Source organism: Phacochoerus africanus, chromosome 11 (genome assembly GCF_016906955.1).
Source record: "Phacochoerus africanus isolate WHEZ1 chromosome 11, ROS_Pafr_v1, whole genome shotgun sequence".
Lineage (NCBI taxonomy): Eukaryota > Metazoa > Chordata > Mammalia > Artiodactyla > Suidae > Phacochoerus > Phacochoerus africanus.
In genome coordinates, this window is record NC_062554.1 from 136,200,551 (window position 1) to 136,221,028 (window position 20,478).

Consider the following 20,478-nt stretch of genomic DNA (forward strand, 5'->3'; position numbering starts at 1 on the left):
CTGCATTAAATTAACCTAGACTTAGTCATTTAAAAACACATATGTGTGTTATCTCACAGTTTCTGTGGGTTAGCAGTCTGGGCACAGCTATGCTCAGGGTCTCACAAGGTGTCCTTAGGCTGTGCTCCCATCTGGAATATCTACTTGCAAGCTCGGGTGACCAGGGGCGGGGGGGCGGGGGGGGAGCACATTGGAAGGGTTCCCTCCCTTGCAGCGTGATGCCTGAGGGACCCGGCTGCTTCCTATGGACTGGGGGCCATCCTCAGGTCCTAGAGGCCACCTGCACTTCCATGTCATGTGGTCCTCTTCAAAGGCAGCTCATGCCATCAGTGTTTGCTCTGTGAGGCCAGCAGATCCGTCCCTCTGTCTATTCTGCTAAGATGGACTCTCATCTAAGAAAATGTATTCAAGGGAGAGACATTCCATCACCTTTATCATATAATGTATCTAATCAAAGAAGTGAGAACCGCAGTCTGTGGGTCAGAAGCAAGTTGCAGGTCCCAGGGCACAAAGAGAGGGGGTCACCCAAGGATCTGAATGACTGGGAAACACTGGGGGTGCTGGCCACCAGGACCATACCAAACGTATGTTTTACAATCTGGGGTCCCGGGAGGTAAAAGAACGTCTCCAAAGTTGCAAAGGTCAGTGTTGGTAGAGCCTCGGATTCAAATCCAGGCAAAGCCTGCATCCTCCTGGTAAAAGCATATATATCCATCCCAACAAGGAAGCCTATATGCTCTGCCCTGTGGGAGCAGAGTCTGGGCTCAGCGCCAGAGACCCAGCCTACGAGAAACACACCATCTGCAAAAGCAATGCTGTCCTACTGTTGACTAAAAAATATGCACAACCTAAAAGTTGGGAGTTATGTTTTATTCAGCAGACAAAACTGAGGACTTCAGCCTGGGAGGCAGCATCTCGAGCAACCCTGAGAGAACTGCTCTGAGGAGGTGAGTGGGGAGCCAGGATCTATAGGAGTTTTGCAACAAAGGGCTGGCAGCAGGAACAAAAGGTTAATAACAGAAAACTAGAGAGAGTTCCCTTTGTGGCCAGTGGAAATGAATCCAAATAATATTCATGAGAATGAGGGTTCAATCCCTGGCCTCGCTCAGTGGGTTAAGGATCCAGCATTGCCGTGAGCTGTGGTGTAGGTTGCAGACGTGGCTCGAATCTGGTGTTGCTGTGGCTGTGGCTGTGGTCGGTGGCTACGGCTCTGATTTGACCCCTAGCCTGGGAACTTACCTATGCTGCAAAAAAGCAAAACAAAAGAAAAGAAAAACGAAAACAAACAAAACCCCCCACAAAAACGTAGAAAAGTAGATATGTCAGATTAAGGAATTTAGCGCTTCTCTATGTCTGGGAAGAAACAAGATTCTGGAAAGGTTCCTTTCCAGGCACCTCAGCTCCCATCCTGCCTCCCCTCAGGGCTCACCCTTGGAGGTGGCTGCCATTGCTGATGACTGTGACATCCTCTGTTTATGGACAGGGCAGGCAGTATTTTATGTCTCACTATCCTTCTGGAAACACGTGAAATCTCAGCCATACCTGCAACTCAGAACTCCCCAACACAAAATTAGCTTCCTCAATCCCAGAGTTGCTTGAGGGTGTTTTATCTCCTCATCTGCAATTAAAGCCACCGAGATTACATCACACCAGAAGGTCCAACAGATGACGCAGTTTAATTCGGAGAAGCCACCATGTTAAAACACTCCCTTCACAATTATAGGAACCTTATCAGGCAAATCCAGATTCTCTTGGTTTGGTTATCAGCTAAGGTTCTCAGGTGCTTTTACTGCCTCTCTCCCGTTACCATGATATTCAGGCTCTGTAATCCTAGATCTACTGTAATTCTAGTAATACGTTTGGTAACAGTTTCTAAGAGTTGATGTCAAAAAGTAGCTCATAAGTAACCATTGTAAAAGCATCAACTGAAAACCAGGAGGAGGAAGTTCTTTTAGAGAAACTGAAACTCCTCAGCTGGCTGGTGTCTGCAAGCCCATTAACAAGTCCAAGCCCTTCTTTATCATGTAAGAGGAAGGAGCCTAAGCTGTGTTCTTGACCTGCAAGGTCCTTTGACCTCTAAATTTACAACGTGCACCTCAAGCCTCTTTACTTAGTGCGGAAACTGAAAACTAAGAAAAGTTTCTGGAGTTCCCTGGTGGCTCAGTAGGTTAAAGATGGTGCAGCCCCCACAACAGTTTCCAAGGGAACAAAATGAGATTTTGTATCACAAATATAGGTCAACTCTGTGTTGGGTTAAAGTCTTGCAATAAACCCGTGTGACCACCACTTAAACAGAGGTAATGGCAACAGTTGGGTTCTACTTAGATGTTTCCCAAATTATTCCATTAGTAAGATTCTTCACTGCAAGACAATATCCATCTACATAGAGCTTTCAAGATCTGAAAGTTGAGAATCATGGACTTGGAGAATAGACTTGTGGTTGCCAACCGGGAGAGGGAGGTAGTGGGATGGATTGGGGAGCTTGGGGCTCATAGATGCAAACTATTGCCTTTGGAATGGATTAGCAATGAGATCCTGCTGTGTAGCACTGGGAACTCTGTCTAGTCACTTATGATGGAGCATGAGAATGGGAGAAAAATGAATGTATACATGTGTGTGACTGGGTCACCTTGCTGTACAGTAGAAAACTGACAGAACACTGTAAACCAGCTATAATGGAAAAAATAAAAATCATTATATATGTACAAAAAAGAAAAACCCAATTAAAAAAAACCCTGGAAATTCTTGCTAATCTTGTGAGCACTCCTGCAGGTCCTACTGCATGTCAGCCTCTTTCAAAACGGCCTCGAGTGTGCAGACATGAAGACACAGGCACAGGTATCATTCTCACTTTACTTCTGAGCAAACAGAAGTCACAAAGGTTGATCAGCAAGTCCTTCTGAGTGCCTTGCCCAGAGCTGTACAGAGTGTAAACAGATGAGAAAGACCACAACGTCTCTAAGTGCCTCGGATCTCACCTAAGGACAAGCTGTCACTGCTCACCACTTTTTTTTTAATGGCCACGCCCCCAGCATATGGGGCTTCTCGGGCCAGGGACCAAATCAGGAAGTAAATACTGTAAATAAGTATCCTACGAAGAAGAAAGCGAAAAGCACAGAGCCCTTTAGAACTCCAGCCCGAGGGGCTCGGAGGGACACGATCTCATCTTGAGAAGGGTGCAACACGAAGGACAGAGAGAATGCGTGCGTGGGCGGGTGAATGAAGGATTAAAGCCTGAGGTATTTCACTGTGGAATGAATCTACCCATTAAAAATGCTGAAGGCATCATGGACTTTCTTAGGGTCACTAAAAACATTTCACTCCAAAATATGCTAACAAGCAAGGCATCTGGGGAAAGTATATTTTCCATACTTAAGTAAAAAGACTTCACTTAAGATCTTACCCTTTATTTTTTTATTTTTTTAATTAATTACTTTATTTTTGTCTTTTTGCCATTTCTTGGGCTGCTCCCGCGGCATATGGAGGTTCCCAGGCTAGGGGTCGAATCGGAGCTGTAGCTGCCAGCCTACGGCAGAGCCACAGCAACGTGGGATCCGAGCCGCGTCTGCAACCTACACCACAGCTCACGGCAACGCCAGATCCTTTAACCCACTGAGCAAGGGCAGGGACCGAACCCGCAACCTCAAGGTTCCTAGTCGGATTCGTTAACCACTGCGCCACGATGGGAACTCCTAAGATCTTACTTTTAAAGGAAATGGTGAAGCCACTTATTCATCATGCATTAGTAAGTGGTGGGTCATTATTCTTATTTGCAATAAAATCCACATAACATAAAATGTAACTGTTTTCACCATTTTTAAGTCTATCATTCAGGAGTAAGCACAATTAGTTGTACACCCAATCTCCAGAACTCTTTTCATTTTGCAGAACTGAATGTCTACACCCCTTAAACAACAACTTCCCCCCCCCCGCAGCCCCCAATGGTTTTAGGTATTTTTTTCCCACCCTAGGAATCTTTGCCACAAACAGTTTGGCTGTACAACAAACTGGCCATAACACAGTTTTGCCATGAAACATAAAGTAACAAAATAGAAATTGAAATAAGAAAATAAATTTAAAAAGGACATAATGGGGGAGTTCCTGCTGTGGCACAGTGGGTTAGGGATCCAGTGTTGCTGCAGCTGTGGCACAGGCGGCAGCTGTGACTCAGATTCAATCCCTGGCCTGGGAACTTCCATATGCCACAGGTGTGGCCAAAAAAGAAAAAGGGGGAAAAAGTACCTAACGGAACATGAACATGAAGAGTAAAGATTTAAGAGCTATTACTGTGAAAATGAAAATACAAGAAAACCTCAATACATTCAAAAGGTGTGTAGATTCGCTTTATAGCTGTATGCAGGCGTATCCCAGAGAACGCAGCAAGCCCTTTTCAAAGCTGGCGATTAAGGATTCAGAGTCGAATGTTGGACATAAGTTATTCACAGTATAGAAAAAAAGCAAAAACAACTTGCTCTGTCTTTTTCTGTTTCCCCGGAAATAAAACCAACGGATGAGAGAGGCTGCGACTTCTTGTCACTACATGGAACGCACACGCCTGGGCTACGTTTAAGTGTTAGATTCCGTGCCAAGTACCCACTTCTGTCTGCATCTTGTTTTCTGCCATCAAACAGCAAAGAAGTCACCATATTCAAGAAGCACATGCTCATCAGGAACCGCGTAACCATTTTGGGGGGGTAGGAAGAGCCTGATTCTTCTTTTGCTTCCCACTTCTAACATTACGTAATAAAGTTGATAAAAACGGCACAAGGGAACAAGCTGTTGTGTCAAATTAGCCAAAGAATCGGTCATTAATGCTTTTGAAGACTGTTGTGAATTACGAGTGTTTTATCTCTTATGGCAAGACTGCCTCACAGCCAATTCATTGTGGAGTGAAACGGCTTGGCGTGAAGATGTTTCTGGCAAAATCGCCAAGAGGGCCCCTACACCCACGGCTCCACTTTCCATCTCTATGAGTCTGATGGCCCCGTACACCTCTTGCAGGTGGAGTCACGCAGGGTCTTTTTGTTATGGGAATAATGGCCACCCTTTTGTTACGGGAATAAGGTTCATCTATGTCACAGCCTGTGTCAGGATGTCCTTCCTTTTTGAAGGCTGTTAATATTCCATTGTTTCATAGGCCACGTTTTGTTATCCAGTTATCCACTGATGGATGCGCGGGCGACTTCCGCCTCTTGGCTCTTGGAAATAACCCGGCCAAGACACAGCTTTGCAGATTTCTCCAGCGAAGGCTGCCAGTTCCTTTGGCGATACACCTGCAAGTGGAATCGCCGGATCATACGGTAATTCTACTTGGAACTTTTTCAGCAACTGCCCTCCTGTTTTCCACAGTGGCTGCACCAGCGTACATCCCACCAAACAGTGCTGGTTCCCGTCTCTGCACATCCTTGACCACACTGGCCATTGCCTGGGTCTGGCTGTCACTGCTGTTGTCTGGAGAGGTGGCATCTCATTTGGGGTTTGAGTCACGTGTTTCCCTGATGCTCAGGGTGTGTGTGGAACGTCTTTTCATGAGCGAGTTGGCCTTGGTCTGTTTTCTTTGGGGAACTCTCTCACGTCTGCTCAAGTCCTTGGCCCATTTTAAGTTCGGTTGTTTTGCTGTTGTTGAGTCATAGGAGCTCTTTATCTACTCAGAATACTGACCCTTTAGCGGATGTATGATCTGCACATACGTTCTCCCTTCTGATAGGATGGGAGATAAAAGCTTCTCAGAGACTCAGCTGTGAACTTGGCTGGGCGGTAAATCAAGTGTTTCTAAACATGAAGGTCAGCTACCCACAGTGAACCCAGGTCAGGTGAGGCAGAGTTGGGAATGGAATTTCAAGATAAGATGGGCTCGAGCAGAGGCCTGCACCAGCTTAAGACTCTGAAGGCTGAACGATGCCCCAAGAAAGGAATTACGGTCTTTTACACTTTATTTTATTATTATTTTTTCTTTTTACAGTCCCACCTGCAGCATAGGGAAGTTCCCAGGCTAGGGGTCAAGGCCCACGCCACAGCCAGGGCAACACCAGATCCTTGACCCACTGACCAAGGCCAGAGATTGAACCTGCATCCTCACAGAGAAAATGTTGGGTCCTTAATCTACTGAGCTGCAATAGGACTGCCATCTTTCACATTTTAAATGTAAAATATTGATTTATTTTCTGAAATCCACTTTTCTTTCTTTCTTTTTTTTTTGGTCTTTTTAGGGCCGCACCCACGTCATATGGAGGTTCATAGGCTAGGGGTCGAATCGGAGCTGCAGCCACCGGCCTACGCCAGAGCCACAGCAACGCGGGATCCGAGCCGCGTCTGCAACCCACACCACAGCTCAGGGCAACGGCGGATCGTTAACCCACTGAGCAAGGCCAGGGATTGAACCTGCAACCTCATGGTTCCTAGTCGGATTCGTTAACCACCAAGACACGATGGGGACTCCTGAAACCCACTTTTCTGATTGTTGGTTCACCAAAGTGGTTGGAAGAATCATGAAAATACTTGGTTATAAAGAAGCAAAATATAAAGGTTAAAAAAAAAAAAGAGCAAAATCACAATTTTACCAAATTCCCTTTGTAATGAGAAATACACTACTGACTGCTGATGATTGACAGGCAACATCAAAGTAGCAAAAGGAAAAGGATGGGGTGAGCACAACATATTTAAACAGTGGATATTTAGACAGTGTGAGCCTGGAGAACGAAGCCTCGCTTCTAATTTCCTGTGTCACTAAAATGTGCAGAATCACCCGAGCTCAGTTTTCATTTTGATTTTATCAAAGATGCCTCCGAAACAGGTCACAGTCTCATGGCAGCTAAAAATACATAGGAATCTAACCTTCAAACAAACACTGGCTTCTTTAGCTGGAAGTGTCAGGGAGGAAACGATGCACAGCACAAGGCAGATATGAAGGCCCTGAAATAGCTCCCGTTTCCTCTCCCCATAAACTCTGTCACGGGGGCCCGGTCCTCTCTGCTGAGGGACACTCTTTCCTGGGCAGCTCGGCTGTTTCCCAGGCTCTGCAGCGGGGACCCCCAGCCTCACAGGGATGTTTGCTTTGGAGAAAGACCTTGGCCTCCTCTGAACACCTGCAGCCCCCAGCTTTGCCACCTCTGGGGGAGGGGGGCCATCCCAGCCCCAGAATAGGCATTTCCACATCCCCCACTATTTCTAAACAGAGTGTATCATTCTGTAACCTAATGCGTTTTCTGTTTGCTTTTCCATATTTGAGGATAAAAAGCAAACAAAAAACTATACTTGGCTGTTTAACCCACAAGAGTTAGTGCAAATCCATCATTTCGTCTTGCCCTCGTTCTGTTTATGCGCTAAACAGGCAAACATGCTTCGCATGCGGAGCATCTGAAGGATACATGAACGTTATTTTTTAAAACATAAGCTCGAAGGCACTTGGGCTGGGCCCCAGAGAACGTTATTCAGTCCCTTTGTTTGAGTCGTCATTCTCGTCAAGCTTTTAGAAGTCCCGTGACATTGTGTGAGCAGAAAAACAGATTTTTGTTCCGATGGGACAGGGGAGCCAAAAAAATAGAGGAGGCCTCTCAAAGTCAGCAGAGCTCCTCAGGCACTTGTCAGTGAAGTTTCAGGGTTTGGCTACGTCTACAGCCAAGGCTCCCAACGTCCTCTTTCGTGCTGAGTTTAATAGGGGGTCAGACTTGGCAGGTTTCTGTATTTCTGACACTGGCGAGTCAGGTGAGCTTAAGTCCGTCCGAAAAGGCTCACCCAGGAAAGGAGCCCAGCCTTCCCGTCAGCAGCCCGCCAGGTCCCCTAAACTTCCTGGACGCAGGGCGCGTGGGCAGGTGAACTGATCCCACTGCGCTTCCGCCAGCGCATCCCTTCCGTGTCCCTCCCACCTGCAGCAGAACCGGCGGCTGGGAGCGCTCGCATCCCCCTCGCGGACACACCCTGGGGGGCAGCGCACCCAGAGCGTGAGCACCTGCTTCCTGCCAGAAGGTTTTTAGAATAAATTTTCACTTTGGAGGTGCAATCCTCCAAGAACGAACGCACGACTTCCCTGCCCATGATGAGTAAATAAGTGAGCTCTTCTGTATCACACATGCCACCCCTTTGAGACTCTCTCCACCAGAGGTGATCCCGTAGAAGGGGCTCGAAGATGCCTGGCAGAAGCCACCCCGCCCCTCCCCCGCACCGGCTCCTGCAGAGCCCGCACTGCCCACTCCGCCCCCTGAGGGTCGCAGGTTCCCCCGGCCCCAATCAGCACCCTTACGGGCGAGCTCCCTGCAGGAAAGATGCCCCAGGCCCTGGCCCTCACTTCCCCTTGGTGAACCTCCGTGTGCTCGCCGGTCCAGGGAAGACGGAGCAGCGTTGAGTTCAGGAGGACCTTGTAAAGACAGAGAGAAGCAGGACCACGTCCCAACGCGCGGGCGATGAGCCGAGCTGCTCATCAGAGCCGCCGGTGCGGACCTGGGGCCGGCGGGCCGAGGACCAGGTGAAGTGCCTCCTTCGCCCAGGGACCACAGAGAGGCTCTGCGCTGGCGAGTGTGCCACACAGCCTCTCATCCTCAAGAGGTTTACAGTTAAACCCCACTGGCCAGGCCGGATCATCTCTCTCCACTGGGACTTCGTCCATGACTCGATTACCCGCTGCCAGGAAGGAGTGTAGAAGTGCCGCCTCTGTCCAGTCTCGTCTCTGGCCCCTGATCAAATCAACCCCGACCATCTCCCTTGGGCTGGGGGGCAGGTGGAGTCATAAAAAGCAGGAGTGTGCAAGGAGCTTCCATGGGATTGCTGCCGCTGGGTTGGGCCCATAAACCCCATTCCATCCAGACCAGGGCCTGTCTCTGCGATTAGGGGCGGCACAAAGTTTCTGCAGCGATTAAATAGGGGGAGCTTTTGAAGGACGGTCTTATTTGTCCTCGTCCTTTCTTCTGGCCAAGAAAGCTGCTCTGCGCATAAATGGAAACTCATCTCCCGCTGGAATGAAATCTGTCCCCACGAAACACACAGGTTGAAGTTCTAACCCTCAGGACCTTGGTATGTGACTGGATTTGGAGATAAGGTCTTTAAAGAGGTGGTCGGGGTAAAAGGAGGCCATTAGGTGGTTCCTAATCCAGCACGACTGGTGTCCTTATAGAAGAGGAAGGAAGATGAGGAACACACACACACACACACACAGCAAGAAGACGGCCGTCTCCACATCAAGACAGAGGCCTCAGCAGAAACCAGGCCTGTTGACACCTTGACCTCAGAATTTGAGCTTCCACGAGAAACCAATGTCTGGTGTCTAAGCCCCATTGGGGCACTTTGCCATGGCAGCCTGAGCAGACTAGTCGCCTGTTAACTTAGCTGGTCGGCAGTCACTATTCCTGGAGTCCAGGGACGCTGTCCTCTGACAGTGCTCTAGCCTCGCTCTTCACTTAATTCCCTGCCGTGACCCTGAGCAAGTCACTCGGCCTTCGTGTGGCTCCATCCATCAGCTACAGCGTGAGACCCCAGCCCTGCAATGGCAGGTCCGATAACACCCAAGCCCATGCCCGCTGTGCCTTCCACTAAATTCCTAAGATTCACAATGTATCCTAATGACATACACGGGATGAAACACTGTGTTTTTACGTGAACTCTGGACAGAGACGTTACAACAATGCTCATCCTTTCATGTTTGCAAGGCCTTGCCCATAGCAGTTGTCCAACAGATACATATTGAATACGCAGCAGAGTTCACAGAAAGTTCCATGTGGAATTGTATTAGTAACCGATCAGAACACAAGTCCCCACATCATCTCTCATTTTAAGAGCCAACATCACTAGTTATTTTAGGCTCAATGCACCAAACTCGAGATAATATAGAAATGCCTGTCACATCAGAATTTTATGGAGCTGAACACAATGAACACAACAATTTAAATAATATAGAAAAAAGGAAGCCAGAATAACTGAAATATTTCTTTTACTTACAATAAGAAAAGATGCACAGTTGTTACTGGCACGAGAGCAGGTGTATAATAACTGTACATAGACTGAATACATGAATGATGAGCTGTTTATTCCATGTTTGTGGGTGATGACAGCCAAAATCAGACCTGGCTTTGTCTAGCAGACTTCCGTAACTCACTTTTAATCAGCAGACAGGGGTAAAAACTGAAATAGGCAGCTCCTTAACCCCCCAGGGGTCACACAAGTGAAGATGGCAAATGTGTTTTCTGGGATCATTTCCGTCTTATCAGGTCAGCTGGGTCACCTGGGTCAGGGTGACTGGACAGAATTCTAGTCTCTTCTTCTCAAGCAGAGACTCCAAAGGTGAGTGACTCCCTCCCCCAGAATCCTTTGAAGGTGTGGACTGCTCTGTGGTTTGTGCCCAGAGGGGAAACGCCACCAGGTGAAGCAGGTGCAGGTGAACAGAAGGAGCCTGTTCCAGGGGCTTGGCAACTTTTTACTATACATTTGGTGTTTCTAGCAATAAAGTGTGATTTTAATTTATTTATTTATTTTTATTTTTGCTCTTTAGGGCTGCACCTGCGGCATATGGAGGTTCCCAAGCTAGGGGTCTAATCAGAGCTACAGCTGCCAGCCTACACCACAGCCAAAGCAATGCATAATCTGAGCTGCCTCTGTGACCTACACCAGAGCTCATGGCAAGGCTGGATCCTTAACCCACTGTGTGAGGACAGGGATTGAACCTGCATCCTCATGGATACTAGCTGGATTCGTTTCTGCTGTGCCATAATGGGAACTCCTTAAGCGTGATTTTTAAATACAATTTGCCCTTGGTTAAGGCAGGACTCCTGGCTAAGGCTAGAGCACCTTCACCCCCAGAGCACCGGCACCCTGGCTTCTCCACTCCCCAGCGCACTCCCCAGAGCATGGGGGCTGGCCTCCCCCCCCCACCGCCCGCTGATACACCTAAGAAAAGGAGGCTCAGAAGTGGGGTAACTTGCCAAGATCATGTTGCCAGGAACAACAGGGCTGGGGTCTGAACCCAGGAAGCAGCTCCCAGCTCCCTGCTCGGACCTCTGCCCTATCGTCCATGGTTCCCATTGTGCAGAGGCGGAAACTGAGGACCAGAGCTGGAACGAGGGAGGCCTGTCCACCCGGGCCTCTGCGGCCACAGCCCTACTCGAGACCTGAACGCCGACCCATGCTGATCCAAGCCCAGGGCGAGAAACGAGGGCCAGTGACCAGAAGGCACATCCCCTGGGGTCGGCGGCTAAGGCTCGGTGTATGAAGGGTGCTGCGCGCAGGCACAGGTGCAGCAAGAACTCCAGCCTGTGCAGCTGCGGGGCCAAGGCAGGGGTGGACTCCGCGTGGGGTGCGGCAGGGGGAGAACAGGGGGAGACTCCGAGGATGAGAGGCGGGGAAGGTCGCATCCGGGTCCAGGGCGCCAGTGAGACCCACAAGATGTTTCTCCTAATCTGTAACTTTAGGTCCCAGGTAACGGTGCTTGATTATGGTAACGTTTTTGCTGTGGAGCGTCTCCAGCTCGGTTAAAAATATTTATACTGAGTAGACCCACGCTCACATCTGATTCGTCCAAGTTCTGGGCGGAGGGATCCGCGAGGTAGGGGGCTGTGGAGCAGTGATTCTCAGAGTGGGGTCTGCCTAGAAACCCGTGGAACCTCAGCTTCTCAGGCCCCGCCCCAGACCTCCCGAATCACAAACCCTCAGGGTGGAGCATGGAAAACGCGTTTTAACAAGCCCTTTGAGTGGGGCATCCTGGTGTTCACTCAAGTTTGAAAAATACTGTCTTAGCAAATGGGCCCTAACTAGAGCTCATTCCTGTCTGGATGCGCCACATGATTAAAATGTGATTCCAGGTACTGGGGAGAGAGAGGAAGGTGAGAGGCACTGAGCAGCTCCGCCTCCTCCTGCAAATGACACGTGGCCTCAGCCGGCTCACGGAGGCCGAGCGACTCCTACAAGGGGGCCATCCATGTCTCTCCTGGCTCACCCGCCTCTGGGACAACTTGACACATGCTTTTCGAAATGTCAAGTGCCCAAGTCATGCATATACAACCGGGGAACAAATTCTGAGACAAAGATGACATGTTTGAAAAGTTTCAGACGACCTGGAGGATGGCTGAAATTAGTCCACCCTTAAGACCTGGGGAAGTAAATACAGTGGTCCCTCAGCGGGGGACTGCTTCTGGGAACCCCCAGACCCCAACTCCTTGGATGCTCAAGTCTTTGATGGGAATTGGTGCAGTATTTGCACATAACCTGTGCACATTCTCCCGCGCACTGTAAACCATCTCTAGACGGCGTACAGCCCCTGATGCAATGGAAGTGCTACAAAAATTGCTGCCGGAAGCCGCAGATTCAAGGTTTGCTTTCTGAAACATGCTGGACTGTTTTTTTCTGGATATTTTTGACCCACAATTGATTGAATCTGCAGATGGGGGTCCCATAGATATGAAGGGGTGACTGCACTGAAATTTTAATACCATTTGATAAGGAAAAAACCCTTTAACATATGAAAACCTGAGCATTCTCATTTTCTTAGGAACTAGTCCTGTCCTTGAAAACGATCCCCCCCCCCATTCAGGATATTCGTGTTAGTAACAGTCGCATATAAATAAGTCGGCCAAATAAACATCTTATCTTTCTATGGAAGGAAGTTGAGGAAGAAGGAATTGACGCTCTTCCCCAGCAACGATGACAATACCTTTTTGGGTTCCTTTCCCAGAAATCAGTAAAAAACCAAATACCTTTCATTTAAAAAGAAAAAAAAAGCATGGTCATAGAAAATGCTTAAATCTGATCTATATGCCACTCAGATGCTTAAAAAAGATGGTTGCTGTGAGCCAATTTCTCCACTCATTCTGTGCCAAAGAAAACGGATTTCAGTTAAAAAAAAAAAAAAAAGCTTTTATTGCCTCAGAGTGGGCTCTACTCATTCTGTAGGGTATCGCATATGACTCATTTTTCATTCATCATATTCTCGATTTGCTACTTAACATACATTTTCTCACTCAGGCTGACGTTAGCCACTCTGGATAAGCACGTTCAAGTCTGGAAAACATAACACCTTCTCTGGATGGAAGCAATTTTTAAAATGTTGATGCAGCTTAGTATCCACATGTTATAACTTCAGGCAAATGCAATTCTTATTGAAAAAAAGCTTGAATTCTAGCTACAGGAACTTGCACTTTTTATCGCTAAAGTTCCCCTCCTTATCAAAGGCAACAAGACAACCCCAGAGGTAGGCAGTTGAAAAGCCCTAAATGCTCTGTGTGTCATGAAAAAGTTCGAGATCTAAACTCCTGAAAACTAAGGGCTTCACTGCCCATCCTCCTCTGAAGCAGTTCCATGTTCATGAATCTGCACTTCATTTAACTGGGCAATAAAATGCCCAACAAATGTGCCTACATTTCTTTTATCACAGCTATGGAGTTCCCCGGTGGCCTAGCAGGTTAAGGATCTGGAACTGTCACTGCTGTGGCTCAGGTCACTGCTGGGACACGGGTTCTATCCCTGGCCCAGGAACTTCCTCATGACACAGGCATGGCCAAGAAAAAAAAAAAAAAAAAGACAGCTAAAGTAAGATGGAAAACTTGAAATGAATTAGTAGTATTAGAAAATGTTTAAGAAACATAAAAATCAAAATATTTCTAACGTGTTGCATAACAGGCTTTTCAGGCAGAATGTGAGGGTTGTGCGTGGATAGGGCTGTAGCTGGGAGCTGGAGGCTCTCTGAGGTCGGGATAAAAACACCCCTGAAGGACTTCGAAAGGTGACCAGAGGAAAGGCAGACTGATTCACAGACAGACAGACAACCAGCTGGAAGGCAATGAAGTGAGAGTCAGGACGCTGCCACGGAGCCCACGACACAGCAGCCAAGCCTCCCCTCTGGGCGGAGTAAACGTGGTTTCTAATTTACTGTCAGGAAAGTCAGCTTTGAATAAGCCCGGAGGGCCCGGGTCTGCGACCCACACGGCGTGTGCTCTGGGCCGTTATAAAGCAGGGACATCACAGCATCAGGAAGAACACGCTCCTGCCGGAGAAGAGGCCATGTGAACGGGTCCCACAGATGTGTTCCTGCTGGTGGGGTGTGGTCGGCCCAGGATGCTCGAGGCGAGTGGCTGGGAAAAACATCTCAGCCCAGGGAGGACTCAGCTTCCTTCTCTACGCTGCAGGCCGACCTGCACCACAGTCTGTGCAGGCAGGAGAGCCCAGTTAAAGGAGCCCTGAGCACGTCTACACCGGCCACCCTTGAGGGTTGTCCCTTCCACACCCGAATAATTCCTTTCGGTGTCCCATGTGAAGTCAGGAAACCTGTCACAGAGCCCTGGCCCCTGGAAAGGCAGGCGGATATTTCAAACAGTGTTTGGCCATCAGCAGGTGGATGCTGAGGACACAGGCTCGGCCCCACCAACATGGACCGGTGGCGTGAGAAGGTGCTACACCGCCCGGAAAATGAACTTCCACAGGATGCCCTCAGCAGACGCTCTGCCACACGGAGAGCAACTCGGGGTGCCAGCACATCTCGGCTTGCCCGGGAGTGCCAATATCTGTGCTCCTCTGTTATGTGTCGTTTCTCCCTTAGACACACACCGGATTTTAATGGCGCCTGCAATGTTCTCATCAAGCAATCATGCCCCAAGTGCCAGCGCTAAAGATAAAATAGATGCTCATCAACGGGTATCAGCCTTCAAGGACCAAAGGCACAGAAATAGTTCCCGACCCGCCCTAATCGAGGCAGCAAGGCACCTCCCCTTTACTTCCCAATCAAGCTTAAATATCCAGCCTCCACAGTCTCATTGCTAAAGCCACACAGCTGAAGGAGGACCGTGCACCTGACACTTCCAGGGCATTCCCGGGTCCCGAGAAGTGCCCTCTCCCTACCTTTACTGATGCTTTGTCCTGCACGGGGGGCGCAGTTCCAGGCAGGGTTGGAGGAGGGGGAGCCCGGCGCTTCTTCAGGTCCGACTTGACAGATACCCCTGAGATGTTGCTGAGCGAGAGGGACGGACCCAGTGGGACGGAACGAGGATTCACGCTCGGGGAGTTTGGGGTTGTCGAGCAGCCCTGTCGGGGGAAGAGACAGACATGAAATCACATCGCGCCGGAAGCTTCTCGGTGTGTGATGCCCGAGCATCATGCAAACCCAGCCCCCGCCCCCACCCGAGCTTCTCCTGCCACTTTCACGGCCCAGCTGGCATGGCTCCGGCAACACCGGATTTTCACTCTCCTGGGAAACGTATCCCAGGAGCCCCTGCATGACAGGTTCCCGGTGTGAGGCTTATTTTCCTAATCGCGAAGGAAACGGCAGGCCTGTTACACCTCCAAGCCAGAGTTGGGGCAGATTCCTGCTCAGCCTGCACTTCTGACGTGGCCTCCTTAAGTGTTTACCCTGCTGTCAGAGGGAGCTCTTCGATGGTGACAAGAGCAAGGACAGATGGAGACGAAGCTTTCTCCTGGAGAAGCTGGCTTTGCCGTCTTGCGAAGTATTTTGCCCACTGCCAGGAAGGGGCTTAGGTTTCCCCTAACTCAGATTTTTTGAACAGTTGACAGGGTGGCATGAAAGGCTGGGAAGGCTTTACGTGGCCATTGGGGGCAGTGCTGCAGGAGGGCCCCCAACCAGCTGGAAGGACATTCGACCCGCCGTCTACACTGGAGGAGCAGACCCAAGCCACGTAGGTTTTTCTCGGATTCCTCCTCCCTACGTTCTGCTTAGTAGAAGCAGATGAGGGTCCTACAGGAAGAGCATTTAGAGAGGAGCATTCTACCTCCAAGCGAACAAGGACACGGAGCCCAGCCCCTGCCCTGCATCCGCTCCCCCCAGCCCTGGGCCCGGGCCCCACGCATTCCACACCCAGGCCGGTGCCAGGGAGACGTCAGTCCACAGCGGGTGTGGACACACTGCCCAGACTCGGTTCCTGGCTCTGCCAGCAGATAAGCCGTGTGACCTTGGACAGGCTTTATCTCCCCTAAAGCGGGGGCAGCTACCAGGACCTACATCACAAAGCGATGGTGAGAACGACACGGGTTCCTGCAGGTGAGAGGGCCTGAGAGAGTTCTGGGCGCCGTAAGTGCCCGCCGTGTGCTGCCTGTGACAGCTACCGTGTGTTTGCTTCTTTTTGCTCCCCCGTTAAAACACGGGCCTCACAAAGAGCGATGGCTCCCCACCTGCACCCATGACTGTGTCCGGCTCCCAGCAGCTCCCAGTACTGGCAGGTGGCCCTGCCCTCCTGTCTCTCACAAGGAACTTGCGGGAAGCTTTCCTCTGAACCGTATGTGACATAAATATATACAGGAAACATCGCACTCAGCAAAGGCCCTGTATTCTGTTCTGCCAATTATATTCTCGTTCAGTTTCCTGAGAGGATATATTTGAGGCTCTGATTTTCTTGTCCTTGAATATTGAAGTCAAAGGAAAAGCCAGTCCCTCCAGGTTGCTTTTTAGGCCGATTCGTGCTTCCTTGTGAGACACTGACCATTAGCTGCCCTGCTCCCCGGATGCAGAGCCCCGCCGGGAGCAGGGATGGACAGGAGACAGGGTCCCACTCAGAAAACGTCTCTGTGCCCCCTGGGAGCCCACGCGAAAGCTAAAGAAAACCCATCCGTGTCTCTCCCAGTCCTCGACCTCCACAGCTACTGGACTGGATCCCAAGCAAACAGGCCAATGCAAACGAACTCGCTTAAATAGCTTCTCCTGCCTTGCAGCCTCCTGCACACAGCAAAGCAAAGGGACCAAAGATTTGCTCACCTATCAGGGACCCGACAATAGAGTCAGCAAATGAAACCAGCCAGAGCCGGGGCTGGCTGGTCCGAGGCTGGGGCTGGGGAGGTGTTTTGCCTGATGGCCAGCTTGCTCGAGTGCCCCCCGCCCCCCAAGGGGCTTTTATAAACTCATGCTGTGGAGGTTTTGCTGAAGCTTGTAACATGCAGTGCAGGACTCGAGTCACCGCCGGCATCGTGTCTCTGGGGTATGCGCAGCTCCCTTCGACCTCCCTAAACCCGACGTTTGTGACAGCTCATTCCACACCCTCATACTAACTGTTTTTCTTCCCTCCACTCTGTCCAGACCAGGCGCTTCCAATCCCACTTGTCCCCAGGGGGCACCACAACTATGCATGCCTGACCTGATGGCACCCTCTGGGTTCACTGTGGTCCCTGAACCCCAGCTCTTTGCAGCTCATCCATTTTTAGCCATTTTTAGCCGAATTCCCCCACCTCCACCCCCACCCCCAGGGTCAGGGGCCATGAACTCTTGGTCCACCTGCGCCTCTCCTGAATTCTGAAACACGGCAGTGTTTCTCCACCTTCAACCGATGGGCAGCAAACCCTCAGAGCATGTTGTGGTTTGACTCCTATTCCCTTCTTTTCCTCCTCCGAGATTCATGCACAGAGTGTAGAAAAAAATCCACAGAATAATTTAGAGAGAAAGACTGTTAATTATCAGATGTCCTTTAAGATGCTAATTCGCATCAACATAAAATAACATGGTCCACGTGGCGTGGGGTCTAGACACGTCCCCATCCTCCTATTCTAGTTCCATGGTTTTCTCCTGCTACGAAGTGGCCAGATTCCACGGAACAGACCATGACACGCCTGTAAGAGGGATCTGGTTTCCTGTTCCTGTTCAAATAGGTCAATAACATTTAAAAAAAACCATCAAGCCCTTTTCTGGTAGGGGTGGGGTAAGTGATGCCTTTTTGCAAAGCTTGGTAACAAAATCACAGATTCTGGCTCTCACAGTCACACCAGATCTCCTCAGGAGTTCTCCTGTGGGTGAAGCCTAACAAATCATTAAGAAAGAGGAATGAAGGAATTCCCAGTGTGGCTCAGTGGTAACAAATCCAATTAGTATCCATGAAGATGCAGGTTCGATCCCTGGCCTCGCTCAGTGAGTTGAGGATCCAGCATCTGGTGTAGGCCATAAGCTATAGCTCCTATTCAACCCCTAGCCTGGGAACGTCCATATGCTGCAGGTGTGGCCCTAAAGAGACCCCCCCCCCACCAAAAAAAAAAAAGCAATGAAGTCTACAAATAACAAATGCTGGAGAGGGTATGGAGAAAAGGGAACCCCTCTGCACTGTTGGTGGGAATGTAAACTAGTACAACCACTATGGAGAACAAACAGTATGGAAACGCCTCAGAGAACTGAATATGGAACAACCATATGATCCAGCAATCCCACTCCTGGCACATATTTGGACACAACTACAATTCAAAAAGATCCATGCACCCCTATGTTCATTGCAGCACTATTCACAATAGCTGAGACATGGAAACAACCTCAATGTCCATAGATCGATGACTGGATTAAGAAGATGTGGTACATATACACAATGGAATACCACTCAGCTCTAAAAAAGAATGAAATAATGCCATTTGCAACAACACTAATGCAACCAGAGATTCTCATATTCAGTGAAGTAAGTCTAAAAAAGAAAGACAAATACCATGTGATACCACTTATACGCTGAATCTGAAACATGGCACAAACGAACCTGTCTACAAAACAGAAACAGACTCACAGATATGGAGAACAGACTTGTGGTTGCCAAGGGGGGAGAGGGGAAGAAGTGGGACAGACAGGGAGTTTGGGGTCAGCTGGTGCAAACCATTCCATTTAGATTTGGCTAAGCAGTGAGGTTCTGCTCTACTGCGCAGGGAACTGTGTCCGGTCTCTTGGAATAAGACATTACGGGGATGACATGAGATACATGGATGACTGGGTCACTTTGCTGCACAGCAGAAGCTGGCACACCACTATAAGTCAGCTATACACACCTTAGTTTAAAAAAAGGCAAAAGAGAATGCAGTGGATGATGAAGGAAACAGGGAAAAAGGCAAATCCAGCCATGAGGTCCCAGGGCTTGTGGGACTTCAGCGTGAGAGGCAGACACCTCCCTCTAGACATGGGCCACCCAGAGGCCTCGTCAGAGGGGGAACCATTCTAAACTCATCACCACCCACAGCCCATGGGTTTATCACATTCAGTATAAAATGGTAACCTGACCCCATCTCACGCGCACAGCTGGGAGTGGAGGGCCAGCAAACAACTTCGGCTTATGCGTGTCAGCTCAAAAGACACCATCTTCATCTTGATTTTGCCATAGATATTTAGCCTTTTTTTTTTTTTTTTTTGTCTTTTTAGAGTCACACCCTCGGCATATGGAGGTTCCCAGGCTAGGCATCAAATCGGAGCTGTAGCTGCTGGCCTACACCACAGGCACAGCAACGCGGGATCCGAACCTTGTCTGCGACCTACACCACGGATCACAGCAGTCCTGGATCCTTAACCCACTGATCGGGGCCAGGGATTGAACCCGCACCCTCGTGGATACTAGTCGGGTTCGTTAACCGATGAACCATGACGGGAATTCCTCTAGCCTTACATTTGAGAGATATAAAATTGATGTTTCTGCTTGAAAGGTGCGCATTATCTCAGTGAGTCTGAATCTCCTCCGGCTGTGGGAGGCACACCACGGGCCGGGACACAGTTCTGAACACGCTCCAAACGTCGACGGAAAGGAGTTCCTGCTATGGCCAGTGGGTTAAGAATCTGACTGCAGCACTTCGGGTTTGATCCCTGGCCCAGGCACGTCCGTATGCCATGGGTGTGGCCATTAAAAAAAGGTCAGTGGAAAAATAGTGCACAGCCTAAAAGTGGAAAGTTCTGTTTCATGTGATGCAGGAAACTGAGGGCTTGAGGGGCACAGCCTCTCGGGCGGTTCTGCGGGACGGCTCTAAAGAGGGCAGGAGGAGCCAGATACACAGGGGTTTGTGCGACAAAACATTGACAGATCACTGTTAGTTAAAGAAAACCAGACAACTCACGCTAATGCATTTGGCATTTTCCTGTGCACAGGACGATGCAAGGCTCCGGGCTCACTGGAATCGTCCCTTTGACTTGCACCTCAGCTGTCTGGGGCCAGCATCCGGTGCTCTCATCCTGGGGCCCTCAGGGCCTTTCTGGGGGTGGGGCTGCAGCTGCTGACCGCTCGGTGGCAGCCACCTGGTCCCATCCTGTGTCCTCTCAGGGCTCACTGGGGTACAGGGGGTGGCTTCCCGGGATGGCTGGATGGCTGCAGCCTCCTCTGTTTCCTGATACGTCAGCAGCATTTTTTCTTTGACACAAATGCCTGGAGCATTTCTGCGGGGAGATGCAAGGACCCGGAGGGCTTCCCAAGGAGCTGATCCCAGGAGGCCCTGAGCGCCCGTGGTGGCTGGATGGCTGCGAGCTCTGCCCTCAGAGCTGTCAGGAGCACCATGGCAGGCATGCGGGCTCGCTGGGCAGGACTCAAGGCAGAGGGCACTGCCGGGATGGGCGAGAGCTCGAGGTACCCCCAGAGGCTCTGGGAGCGCGGAGTCCCCCTAGAATGACTTTGGGGTTCATGGGCACTGCAGAGAGTGGGTTTCTCTCTTACCCTACACCTGATCACAGATCGGTACCAGGCAGGACACTGAATACCTCCCGGGGGGCACGGCTCTTTCCACTCAGCGCAAACTGACACATCTTCTTGTTTTGCTCAAGTTCCTGATGTGGTCTGCACCCGGCAG

The 20,478-nt window shown here is 49.9% G+C and overlaps 1 protein-coding gene across 8 annotated transcripts in view; it reads right to left on the reverse strand.

The window, feature by feature from the left end:
• The window catches only part of COBL (cordon-bleu WH2 repeat protein), a 204,903-nt gene that overhangs the window by 73,512 nt on the left and 110,913 nt on the right, over window positions 1-20,478 (reverse strand). For all 8 annotated transcript variants that reach the window (XM_047754249.1, XM_047754245.1, XM_047754242.1 and 5 more), the window contains one exon: window positions 14,812-14,994. In XM_047754249.1, coding sequence (XP_047610205.1) covers window positions 14,812-14,994 — 183 coding nt within the window. The remainder of the gene's footprint in view (window positions 1-14,811; window positions 14,995-20,478) is intronic.